This window comes from Theropithecus gelada, chromosome 6 (assembly GCF_003255815.1).
Source record: "Theropithecus gelada isolate Dixy chromosome 6, Tgel_1.0, whole genome shotgun sequence".
NCBI classification, from domain to species: Eukaryota; Metazoa; Chordata; class Mammalia; order Primates; family Cercopithecidae; genus Theropithecus; species Theropithecus gelada.
The window spans coordinates 153,894,421-153,908,040 of NC_037673.1; the positions used below are offsets into that span (position 1 = coordinate 153,894,421).

Sequence of the window (13,620 nt, forward strand, 5' to 3'; positions counted from 1 at the left end):
AATTCCACCCCCCACCACAAAAAAAATGCATATCCACCCAGAACCTCAGAATGTGACCTGATTTAGAAATAGAGCCTTTGTAGATGTAACTAGATAAGGATCTCAAGATGAACTCATCCTGGATTTAAGGATGAGCCCTAAATTCAATGACTAATGTCTTTGTAAGAGAACAGAGAGGGAGATGTACACACAGAGAGGCACAAAGGGAAGAAGCCAAGGGAAGACAGAGGCAGAGAGTGGAGGGATGCTGCCATCAGCCAAGGAACCAGCAGCAGCTGGGAAGGCAAGGAACGATTCTCCCCTAGAGCCTTTGGAGAGGGCATGGTTCTCCCAGAACCTTGATTTTAGGCTTCTGGTCTCCAGAAATGTAAGAGAATAAATTTCTGTCATGTTAAGCTGCCACATTTATGGTAATTTGTGATAGCAACCCTGGGAATCCAATGCAGCACTCCTTCCAGCTGGGTGCTGAAACAGCCCCAGAGCTCCTCTGAGCACAAGCGTCCCAAGAAACTGCTTCCCAATCAGTCAGTTGGAGTTGACGCCAGAAATGGAAACTGCTACTCCTGGATTGGACCATCCCCAGTGTTCCTTTCAAGAATCCAGACTGCTTGCCTCCCCTTTTCTCACAAAGGGCTGTCTGGCTCTGAGGTTCCATCCCTTCCTGTTCCTTTCAACCTTGTAAGAACGTGTTGCCGCCATTCTATTGAGGAGATCACAGGGCGTGTCTGGAACAGAGGGTGGAAAGTAGCTCACATACATTTAGACCTCAATACATTTGTACAAATTATATGTTTTTAAAAGTCAGCTTTTCTCTTCTTGATTGTTGACCAAAGTATCCAAGTGAACACATGAAGGTCTCTTTCTGATTCCTATTAATGATAAAAGGTTAGGAAGAAAGCCAGGCACAGTGGCAGTGGTGTGCACGTGTAGTCCCAGCCACTTGGGAGGCTGAGGTGGGAGGATCACTTGAGCTTAGGAGTTCCAGACCAGCCTGGGCAACATAGAAAGACTTTCTCCGTTGAAAAAAAAAAAAAAAAAAAAAAACCGCCTTGGTGAGTTGCGACCCTACACTTGGCCAAAGGTCTCTGGGAGGCGTGGAGTCTTGGGACAGCCAGCGATCCTTGATCAGACAGTTGCTCTGCGGCTTGCCCATGGCATTCAGTCTTCCCAGGGGCCTGTCTTAAGTCTGCAGCAATGCGTGCAGCATGTCTCTTCCCATGCAAGCAGAGTCAGGTCAAGTGCTAATAGTGAGTCCCCACAGAGCATGAAAGCATCCTTCTCACAGAAAGGCCACGCAACTGTTTGCAGGTGCCCTTTGAAAAGGTTATTTTGAGGGGAGTAAAAATACCAGAGTTAAGGGGTCTGAGGAGGAACAAGGTAGAGACTCAAGCCTTTTTCCACAGAAAATGGGAATTTATTTTTAATGTTCTTGGATGACATTTTTAACCATGAAAAATTTTCCTCTGTGGAATTAAGAGACTCAGAGAATGTGAGGCCTCAAAGCCCTCTTGTTTCACAGTCCTGGGAGAAGACATGGCATTCCTCAGGCTACTTGGCTGATGAGTGGCAGAGCTGCCAGTGAAATGGGATGGGGCCCCAGACTCGGAGGCCAGGGTTCATCCCGCTCCTCTGAGCTGTCGCCACTCGCCAGCAGCACCCAGAGGAGCCAGTGCAGCCCTTTGCGAAGGAGATAAAGTATCTGGGACACCTGCCCCAGGACATTACACCCCAGCCATGCTCACACTTTCTCCATCATCAGGGACAATTCCTCCAGAGTCTGTGCAAGTTGTAGCCTCTTTGCTGTCAGGCCAGGTGGGCCCCAGCTAGTTGACACCAGTAGTAAACTACTGCTAGAGGAAATCAGCTAGGAGCAAGGTTCTTCCACCTTTCCTGAAGGTGGCAGTGAAGGGATAACATGGGGCAAGCCCCAGTCCCAAAGCTGGATTGGCACATGGGGAAAGTGAGTGGCTTACAGAGCATGCCCTGGAATTCCCAGGCTGGAGTGCAGTGGCACAGTCATGGCTCACTGCAGCCTTGACCTCCCAAGGCTCAGGTGATCCTCCTGTCTCAGCCCCCCCAAGTAGATAGGACTACAGGCGTGCACTACCACACCTGGCTAATTATTGTTTTTGAGATGGAGTCTCGCTCTGTTGCCCAGGCTGGAATGCAGTGGCAAAATCACAGCTCACTGCAACCTCTGCCTCCTGGGTTCCAGTGATTCTCCTGCCTCAGCCTCCCAAGTAGTTGGGACTACAGGTGTGCACCACTGCGCCCAGCTAATTTTTGTATTTTAGTAGAGATGGAGTTTCGCCACGTTGGCCAGTCTGGTCTTGAACTCCTGACCTCATGATCCACCTGTCTCAACCTCCCAAAGTGCTGGGATTACAGGCGTGAGCCACTGCGCCCTGCCTCACCTGGCTAATTTTTGTGTTTTTAGTAGATACGAGATCAGACAGTTGCTCTGAAGCTTTCCCATGGCATTCAGTCTTCCCAGGGGCCTGTCTTAAATCTGCAGCAATGCATACAGCATGTCTCTTCCCAACTGCTAGTGGTGAGTCCCCACAGAGCATAAAAGCACCCTCCCACTGCAGCGAACTGAGATCGCGCCACTGCACTCCAGCCTGGGCAACAGTGGAAGACTTCGTCTCAAAAAAACAAAATAAAAAAAAAGCATCCTCCCCACACCGTGTTGCCCAGACTGGTCTCGAACTCCTGGGTTCAAGCAATCCACCCACCTTGGCCTCCCAAAGTACTGGGACTATAGGCATTAGCCACCACGCCTGGCCAAATTCCCTCACTTTATGTATTTATTTGTGTATTTATTTATTTACTTATTTCAGTTTTTTTTTAAATTTCAATAGATTTGGGGGGAACAGGTGGTTTTTGGTTACATAGATTAATTATTTAGTGGTGATTTCTGAGGTTTTGGTGCACCCATATGAGCAGTATACACTATTCCCCATATGTAGTCTTTTATCCCTCTCCCTCCTCCCACCCTTCCGAGTCTGCAAAGTTCATTGTATCATTCTTAATGCCTTTCTGTCCTCATAGCTTAGCTCCCACTCGTAAGTGAGAACATAATGATGTTTGGTTTTCCATTCCCGAGTTACTTGACTTAGAATAATGGTCTCCAAGTCCATCCAGGTTGTTGCAAATGCCATTATTTCATTCCTTTTTATGGCTGAGTAGTATTCCATGATGTATACATGCCACATTTTCTTTCTGTACTCATTGATTAGTGGGCATTGGGCTGGTTCCAAATTTCTGCAATTGCAAATTGTGCTGCTATAAACGTGTGTGCAAGTATCCTTTTCATATGATTTCCTTTCCTCTGGGTAGATACCCAGTAGTGGGATTGCTGGATCCAATGGTAGTTCTTACTTTTAGTTCTTAAAGGAATTTCCACACTTTTTTCCATTATATTTGTACTAGTTTACATTCTCCCCAGCAGCGTAAAAGTGTTCCCTTATCACCACATCCACACCAACATGTATTATTTTTTGATTTTTTATTATAATCATTCTTGCAGGAGTAAGGTGATAATACATTGTGGTTTTGATTTGCATTTCCCTGATCATTAGTGATGTTGAGCTTATATATATATATATATATATATGTGTGTGTGTGTGTGTGTGTGTATATATATATATATATGTTTATTGGCCATTTGTATATCTTCTTTTGAGAATTGTCTATTCATGTCCTTAGCTTACTTTTTGATGGGCGTGTTTTGTTTTGTTTTGTTTTGTTTTCTTCTTACTGATTTGTTTGAATTCTTGTAGATTCTGGATATTAGTCCTTTGTCAGATGTATACTTTGCAAAGATTTTCTCCCACTGTGTGGGTTGTCTGTTTACTCTGCTTTTTTTTTTTTCTGTGTAGAAGCTTTTTAGTCTAAGTCCCGTCTATTTGTCTTTGATTTTGTTGCATTTGCTTTTGGGCTCTTGGTCATGAAGTCTTTACATAAGCCAATGTCTAGAAGGGTTTTTCAGATGTTACCTTCTAAAATTTTTATGGTTTCAGGTCTTAGATTTAGGTCTTTGATCCGTCTTGAGTTGAATTTTGTATAAGGTCAGAGATGAGGATCCAGTTTCATTTTTCTACATGTGGCTTGTCAATTATCCCAGCACCATTTGTTGAAAAGGGTGTCCTTTCCCTACTTTGGTTTTTTTTGCTTTGTCAAAGATCAGTTGGCTTTAAGTATTTGGCTTTATTTCTGGGTTCTCTATTCTGTTCCATTGGTCTATATGCCTATTTTTTATGCCAGTACCATGCTGTTTGGTGACTATAGCTGGATAGTATAGTTTGAAGTCAGGTACTGTGATGCTTCCAGATTTGCTCTTTTTGCTTAGCCTTGCTTTGACTGTGTGGGCTCTTTTTCAGTTTCATATTCCTTTTTGGATTGTTTTTTCTAGTTCTGTGAAGAATGATGATGGTACTTTGATGGTGTGAATTGCAATGAATTTGTGGATTGCTTTTGGCCATATTGTCATTTTCACAATATTGATTCTACCCATCCATGAGCATGGGATGTGTTTCCCTTTGTTTGTGTCATCTGTGATTTCTTTCAAGAGTATTTCATAGTTTTCCCTGTAGAGGTCTTTCACCTCCTTGGTTAGGTATATTCCTAACTATTTTAATTTCTTTTCAGCTATTGTGAAAGGGGTTGAGTTCTTGATTTGATTCTCAACTTGGTCGGTGTTGGTGTATAGCATGAGCCTTTAGGGTCTTCTGGGTATACAATCATGTCATCAGCAAACAGTGACAGTTTGATTTCCACTTTACTCATTTGGATGCCCTTTCTTTCTCTTATCTTATTACTCTGGCTAGGACTTCCAGTACTATGTGGAATAGAAGTGGTGAAAGTGGGCACCCTTGTCTTGTTCCAGTTCTCAGGGGAAACTTCCTCACTTTAAAAATGGGACTATTATAATGTCTGCCTTGTAGTGTTATTTATAACAGATGAACCCATGTCTATAAAGTCCTGGGCTTAGGAATAGTATTTGTCATTATTAAGAAGAAAAGGTCAGTGGATCAGAGCCATTTCCTGAGTTGGTCATAGCTTCATCCAGAGGCTATAATGAGCAAAGTTTACACCCTGCATTGCATAGCACTTCCTTGCTTTTTCCTCTCTTAAATCACTTTTATTGGTTTTATTTTTTAATGTATATACTCATTGTACATGAATAATATAGAAAAGTTCAAAGATGACAGTAAAACTCATGCAACTCAAACTTGGGAATTTTCTGTGCATTTTACATGTGTGTTCTCATTTTACAAACCGCATGACAACTCCTTGAGATTGGCCTTCTTATCCCCATTGTACAACTGGAGAGACTGAAGCTCACGGGGGGACGGCTTGGCTGCTCTCACCAAGCTAGGTCCTGGCAAACAATGGTGTAAGCCTGGGTCTGTTGGCCACTAGAGCTGGAGATCCTGGCTGGCCTCTTTGATGCTCTGCTGCTCTGGTTGTACCATCCTGTAACCTGTGATTCTTCAGTCCGTAGTAGCCCTTTGCTTTGTGGTTAGCTTCCCTTGAGAGGTAGGGCCAGGACTTCAAAGTATGATGCACTCCAGAATGGTGGAGCAGGTGAAGAACTAAAAGCTCTTACAGAGAACATCTAACCACCTGATGTGGTAGCATCAGGGAAGATATCAACTCATTCGGAGAAATATGACCAGCAAGTGTTTCCTCTTCTGAGCAGGCCCTACTCTGAAGCCCAGGTTCTTCTGCCCAAGAGCTCTGTCACTTAGGGATGATGCTAAATAAAACAAAACTTTAACAACTGGTCAAGTAATCAGAATTAATATATGAATCAAAACTTTAAGAGTATATTCTCTAAATAAAATAAATTATATAGAGTCTATCCTAAAACTGCCTCCCAAGTGACACAGATTGTGACATAAAGCATTCGTTCAATTATTCCAATAACTCCCTGGTAATTTTTTGGCCCTTAGAAATTGTTGGTGTGATCTGTTTGGCCTGGTTGTCACAAGCCCCTATCTGAGGCAAGTTTGCCATACTCTCACAGTGCCTTCCTCGTTAAATCATATCCTTAGGACCTAGAACCCAGTGCTTTGCTGCAGCAAGCTGGGCACAGCTCAGCTGGGTACATACCTGGATGCCAACACTGCCCACCTGGGCTGACCAGGGGAATCTTGGTCCCTGTGACACCACCACCAATAGCACCACCCCCTTCCCTGTCACCACCCCACCCTTCTGTCTGCATGGTACCACTTCCACAAGGTAGGTTACCCACCAGTCCAGAAGGCTTTTGTGATTTTGGCAACCAGTACATATGGAATTTCCTATGCAGAATTTCATCTTGTACCTCAACCCAGACAAGTCACTTCATTTCACTTGGGATTCAGATTCCACTTCTGCTAAATGGGAATACTTGCACTGCCTTACCTGGTTTAGAAGGCTGAGAATGGTTCCCAAAGACATCAGGTCCTAATCCTGGAACCCGTCAATGTAACTTTCTTTGGAAAGAGGTCTTTAGAGATGTGATTAACTGGAGGACCTTGAGATGGGAAGAGGATCCTGGATTATGCTGGATCCTAAATGCATCACAAGTGTCATAAGGGAGAAGCAGAGGGAGCTTACACATGTAAGGGGAGAAGGCCATGTGAAGACCCAGCAGAGATGGGAAGTTTGGAATGGTGCAGCCGCAAGCCAGGGAATGCTGCCAGCCTCCAGTAGCTAGAAGAGGTGGGAAACAGATCATCCCCTGCAGCTTCTGGAGGGAGTGTGGTCCTGCTGACAACTTGATTTTGGCCTAGGGATACTAGTTTGGATTTCTGGCTTCCAGAAGCCTGAGATAATACATTTCTATTGTTCAAAGCCACCAAGTTTGTGGTAATTGTTAGAGCAGCCACAGAAAACAATGTGGGCGGCTACGATGGAATTCGTATGTGAAAAATTCACGGAGAAGCATGATGTAATTATATGTCATCACATGAGTACTGATTATAAGAAAAGTGATGACACATTAGTAGTTTTACCCAAGCATTCACAATGGATTTGATCCTGGAACTGAGAATTGATCAGTCCTTGGCGCCATCTTGCTCTGTGACCTTCCCGAGAAGGACGATGCTGCCATTTTATTTCTGCCCTCGCCTTCATTTACCTGCAGTGATTTTAGAGAATTGAGCTGCAGCTCTTCCACCTAAATTAGAGAGCTGTGTTTGTGTTTGTAGGCTGATGATATCCATTAGAGAAATTGTAACAAAAATAGGAAATTAAGAACAGTTTTAATTCCTCTTGGGACCTCTTAAAACAGCAGTTGTGATTCCAGAGAGCAGAGATGCAAATTGCTTACAAATTCAGTTTGCCAAGTAAATAGGCCTTACTGTTTGAAGTGGCTGGCCATGTTTACTATCTGATGAGATAGAGGCCTATCTCAACAGATAGATGAAAAGCCTATATACAACATTTAAAAATGGTTAAAATGGTGAACTTTATGTTTGTATATTTTACCACAACATTTTAAAGTTCATCTACAGATAATATTACAGTGCCCAGGATCTGCCAGATTACACTCACCATATTTTTTTCTCTCTTTAAAAATGCTTTTTTGCTTTTTTTCAAGAAAATGCAGGTCTGCGTCACACAGTAATAACATGGCTCTAATTCCTGAATCAGGGTTGTTTATTTCTTGAGATCTCATAAAGCTATCTATTTTGTGTAATGTGGATTTAAACAAGCTTGATTTTAAGTGATCCATCCTAACCAGGTAGGATACATAATTAGTTTCCCATGAGGCCCATTGGTTGGAACCTATCAGTTAGCAGGATTGGTTCAATGGCAAGTTTCCAATGGCTCACGTCATGTTGCATTCTTGTTTTTCTTTGCCAACCCTCAGAAAATGCCCAGGCTCCCCTATTCCCACATTTTCTCAGTAGGGCCCAGCCTCCTATTGAGCCAGCAGGTCAGATGGGTGCCCTCCGGGGGTGTGTATGTGTGTACTTTTCAGCATGCATGTGCATTTCTTCTTGCATGTGTGTGGTGTATTTGGGGGAATGAGGGGTCGGAGGAGTTTTTGTTTTAATCTTAGGAGATTTGAATTCTCCTCATTTCATGCTGGTCCTTCTCACATGAAATGCATCTTGGGCCATCAACTAAAGCTTAAACTCCCAGTCTAGACCAGAATCCAAGTCTGACATAGGAATGTCAACCAGAGGCCTCCAACGTACACCGAGTGGGTGTGTAGGGGGCATTTTAAAAATCCTTATGTGGTAAAACAATTCCAATACTATTCTCCGCCTCTGCCTAGATCTGGGAATTCCTGCTGAACAGTTTCCATATATGTAAATGTGTGTTTATTTGTGCTTGCCAGGAAGAGTTCAGGGAAGCTTGGTACTAGAAGCTCCTTGGGCGGGGGTGAGGGTTTAGGAGACCACTCAGAAGGACGAACGTCCGGGAAGAATGCATTTCAGCTTGATCCTCTAGAGGAAGCACATCTATCCCCACCTCCAGCCCTTTACAGGAACCTTATAACAACCTTGGTATAAGATACCTGCAATGAGGAGGGACTCCACCCGGTACAATCTGCTGGTGAACATCTCCCCTTTCTATGATGTTCTTAATGTTGAGTCAAATCTGTGTTTTTTGGTGCATTCTATCAACTAGTCCTGGCTCTTACCTGTATCCTATCACTTTGTGGGGTACACACTGTGTTGTATAAAATTACACCCCACCTATGCACTGCCCTCTTTACAATCAGAGAAGCGTAGCTGTCGCCAGAGCTGCTGGGGTGAAATTTGACCAGAAAGCTGCGTTTTCATCTTTATTTACCAAGTCATCAAACAAAATAATATTAATGGCTATTATTTCAGTAAGCATTTCCAGTGTGCCAGGCCCCATGCTGACTGCTTTATATATGTGATCACATTTAAACCTCCAACAACCCTACTGGATTTGGTATTATCATCTCTACTTAGGGGAAATCGAGGCTTAGAGGGTTTAGGTAATTTGCCCAAGAGCATCTAACTAATACATTTGAATTCGAACTCAGGTGTGCCCACCCCAGAGCCCATCCTCTAGACTCAGACAAAGCTAGAAAAGAAGTCAGAGAACCAGACAGAAAATATAAGTAGATGATTGCTTTTTGTCCCCTCCAGAGATATCCATTTGAAAGCTCCCTGCTACTCAGAAATTCCTTTCATTAAATATTTGAAAAGGGGACAAAAGAGAATGTTCTGAGAGCTTTGCTGGGTTTACAGGAAAAACCCAGAGTCCCTGGTGTGGGTGGAGAATGAGAAGGCTGTTAGGGCCGTCCATGAACACCATGTTCCCATGGCTGTGAGCACAGCCAGGTCTTTGTCACCTGGTACCTGTGCTGGCTTAAGCCACCGCCCTCTTCAGGAGAAAATTTAAAGCATGTTTCTGCTTTTTAACCTTTGAAAATCATGTTGGGAAGGTGAATTAACCTATGACATAGCTCAGTGGGATTTTTAAATTTACTTCTTTATTGAGGTATAATCATATTCAGTAAGACGCACTGTCTTTGTCAGTTCAGCATGCTATGACAAGAATACCATAAGCTGAGTGATTTGAATAACAAAATTTATTTCTCTCGGTTCTAGAGGTTGAGAAGTCCAAGATCAAGGTGCTAACAGATCCAGTGTCTGGTGAGGGCCTACTTCCTGCTGTGCAGATGGCCCCTCTCCTCACTGTACCCTCCCATGGCAGAGAGGAGGGAAACAGTGAGCACTCTTATCTTTTCTGATGAGGGCACTAATCCCACTCATGAGGGCTCCACCCTCATGGCCTGATCATCTATCAAAGGCCCACCTCCTAGTACTATCATATTGGCAGTTAGGATTTCAACACAAGAATCCTAATTTGTTTGTGATTAAGATTCCAAATCCTAATTTGGAAGGGATGCAAATATTCGGTGCACATGGGCACAGATCATAATTGTATGTACAGTTCTGTGAGTTTTGACAAACACCTCTATGTAGTCAACAGCCCAATCAGGATGTAGAGCTTTTCCATCACCCTAGGAAGTCCCCTCGTGCCCCTTTCCAGTTAGTCTCCTCCTCCCAACAGAGGTAAGCCATGGCTTGTTTGGTGATTGCTATGTATTCCTTATCTCCAGAGAGGGAAACAGGAGAATACAGAGTGGGACTTTGCTAACAAGGCAAAAACTAAGTTGCACTCGCTTAGAAGAGTACACGCCTCCTAGCATTTTGCATCCTATGTGCCTCACTCACCTCAACCTAGCCCCAGCCCTGTTTGACAGGGTGGCCTGTGACAGAGGCACTAAAATAGATTTGCTTCATGCCTAGAAAGTGACATGGCCTGGCCCCACAGTTAGCTAAATCAACTCAGCAAGTCATACACTCCGAGGATTTGCTGAACATCGACTTCAGTGAACATCATACTCTTAAGTCAGTTCCATTTTCTCCCTACGCCATTCCTGGCCCATACATTTCGAAGCTAAATACAAAAAGTCCCTCCCCTAGGTTCAGGCAGTTTGCTGTGACAGCTCCTCAGTGTCATGTACAAAACTTTGCTCTTTCTCACATTCCAGGCCTCCCAATATCTAGACACGAGCTCACCAAGTGAACTATTACTCAACCTGGTGAATGAGTGGGTGTTCTAATTCTTCACAAGTCCTTGCTATTAGTGGGAACTCTAATTGTGTTCTTCACGTATCCTTGTTATTAGTGCATATTTGTGATGCTTGTTTTGTAAAGTTTAGAATAATTCATATATACATACTTAACTCAAAACTTAGACTGAACTCAATTAAATATTTTCTTGATGGCTCCAAAGGGAGTTGAAAATCTTGCAGTACTTCAAAAGCATCATGAGAATTTCCATTTAACTGTAGAATTTCTAACTAGCTAGCTAGTAGAGAATTTCAGTGAATAGAATATCTTATGTGGTCATCCCATAAATTGCATGTTTCATGTACAAGATTTTTGCAATTCCAGTTGGGAGAACTATACTCAGAACTAAGTTTTGGGCTGGGTGCAGTGGCTCACACCTATAATCCTAGCACTTTGGGAGGCTGAGGTGGGCGGATCACTTGAGGTCAGGAGTTTGAAACCAGCCTGGCCAACATGGTGAAACCCTGCCTCTACTAAAAACACACACACAAAAATTAGCTGTGCATGGTGGAGGGCACCTGTAATCCCAGCTACTTGGGAGGCTAAAGCAGGAGAATCGCTTGAACCCCAGAGGCAGAGATTGTAGTGAACTGAGATCACATCCCTGCACTCTAGCCTGGGTGACAGAGCAAGACTCTGTCTCAAAAAACAAAGAAACAAAGGAAAAAAACCTAAGTTTTGAATTAAAACCTTATGTAAAAAACTGAGTATCATTTATATAAGAATTCAACTTCCAAAATACACCATGGTAGGTGGAGCATGGGCTTTGGAATCAGCCATACCCACTTAAAGTGAGTGCAGGCTGCTTCCCACCTGAGCCTCAGTTCCCTCATCTGTGAAATGGGACTAATAATGATATAGATCACATAGGTTTGTTGGGTGGATGAAACAAGAATGTACCTGGAGGGCTTCACAAAGCCTGGCATTAGGTGCTTCGTAAGCGGCATTTCCAGAACAGAGCGTTAGAGTCAATGATAACTTTACATTCTCACCAAACAAGTGAGACCAATTTAGGGCCCTATAGTTTGGTTGTATATTCTCAGACAAGGATCTTAAAGAGATCCTTCAGGTTCAGTTATGGTGTCTCATGGGGTCCAGAGGACAATGGTGGTGGCCAGGGCTCTGGGTCCCCAGCCAGCACCAAGCCAGAGCAGCTCCATTTTGCCTGCTTCACATATGAGCTTCCGTGGCATCTTTCCTTCGGATTGCTGCTCTTAAAGTTAGGAAACCACTGACTTGATCCAACCCCTCATTTCATAGATGTGGAAACTAAGGCTCAAAAACCCTAGGCAGTTGTCCCATGCACTCAGCAGAGGTCTCCTGACTCCCAGGCCTGTGTGTTCCCAGGACCCTGCCTGTCATAGATGGAAACAACTAACAGTAGAGGAAAGATGACAATGTTGAAGCAGCTGTTGAGTTTTCACATGGTTCTTCCAGCCAATGTCTAGTCTAGAAATGCCTCTTAAGAAAGGAAATTGACTGTTTATCTTTTCCCCCATGGCTCCATTTGTGAAACTCCTGGTTTGGGTGTGGAACATCATGGGTGGCAGGAATCCCTATAAAAGGGATATTTGCTGGGAAGTGCTTTATCCTCTTCTGCTAGGGAGTGGCTGCTCCATCTGGTGACTGTGCACCATCCTGTAGTCACTGACCATACCTCTCTCTATGACCACCATTTTGCAAATGTATTCATAGAGCCCCAGTGAGCACACTCATAACACTGAGTTCCTAATTCTTCTGTCAGCGGAACATCTGCCAGGACTCCACCAGCATCCATTCAGTACTCAGGCACTTACTTTGCCACTCTGTTTTCCAGCCTCTCAACATTGCCTACAGCCACATCTACAGCTCCTACAGGAATTTTGTGGGGCCACCTCATTTCAAGACTATCTGCAGACTCCTGGGTTACCAGGGCATCGCTGTGGTCATGGAGGAACTGCTAAAGATTGTGAAAAGCTTGGTAAGGAAAGGCCTCAGTGTGGCTTGAGATGTGCCCATGTGGGTTTGACATAAACAAGGTTTGCTTTTACTTTTTACCTGGCCTGTAAAAACAAATCCCAGGTACTGCAGCTCTGCCTGTAGAAACTGCTCAGGGAGTCCCTTGCCCGTATCCCTGGATTGGTCTTACCTATCATTCTGTTACATTTCTGTGCACATTTTGACCTATAGCTGTGCTCCTCATTTTCTGACCCCAAACTCCTTGTATTTGATGACTGAAGTCAGAAATCCTGATTTTGTCCTTCAGCGCTTACCACTGACTCCTCATGTTCCCCAGCTGTGCTCCATTATCTGATTTGAGCAGGGCGAATTCATGACACTTGTAGCTGCCATTTTCCACGCCCTTACCCACGGCAGACATCTCTAATCAATCACCATGCTTCTTTCCCTTGGGATTTCTTGCTAAACACTGCTTCTCATACTGCACTGGCTTTAAGAGAGTTCTGTATCCCTTTACCGCTATATCCCTTTACCACTATTCTGCATCTGCCCCAAATACGGTCATCTGAATTTCATTTAATTTCCTGCAACACTGCTGAAGGCCAAAACATTTAAGATGTTTATGAAAATTTCAAGTGACAAAAGTAATTTATAACCAGATCAGGGATAGCAAATAGGATTAATCTGCTAACTCCAATTCTGTGGCAGCAGCTTTGTGGAACCATGGGTTGTTAAAGATTGTGGAGCTAAATCCAGAGTAAAACAAGAAAATGTGGTAATTGATTAAAGATGTCTGCCTTGGGCACAGGAGGGATGAACGTGCCATGAATTTTCCAGGCTGAAATTAAATAGCTTGTTTCAATCTCCACAATTTCCTGGCTCCATTTCATTTTAGCTCTGAGTCTGAATCTGATACAAGCATCCTCAGCCCCAGGAAAGACCCTACACCTAGAAATGTGCCCTCCTTGAAGTCTGTAAGCCCAAAAGAATAATGAGAGAGCTCCTTTTTCAGTCTTATAAAGGCTTATTTTCCCTTATAAAGGTCAAAGGGACTGTTCTCCAC

General features: G+C 43.6%; 1 protein-coding gene across 8 annotated transcripts in view; it reads left to right on the forward strand.

Moving 5' to 3' along the window:
• CYFIP2 (cytoplasmic FMR1 interacting protein 2) overlaps positions 1-13,620 on the forward strand; it is a 134,122-nt gene that overhangs the window by 81,279 nt on the left and 39,223 nt on the right. For all 8 annotated transcript variants that reach the window (XM_025389274.1, XM_025389269.1, XM_025389271.1 and 5 more), the window contains one exon: positions 12,436-12,579. In XM_025389274.1, the coding sequence (XP_025245059.1) occupies positions 12,436-12,579 (144 nt within the window). The remainder of the gene's footprint in view (positions 1-12,435; positions 12,580-13,620) is intronic.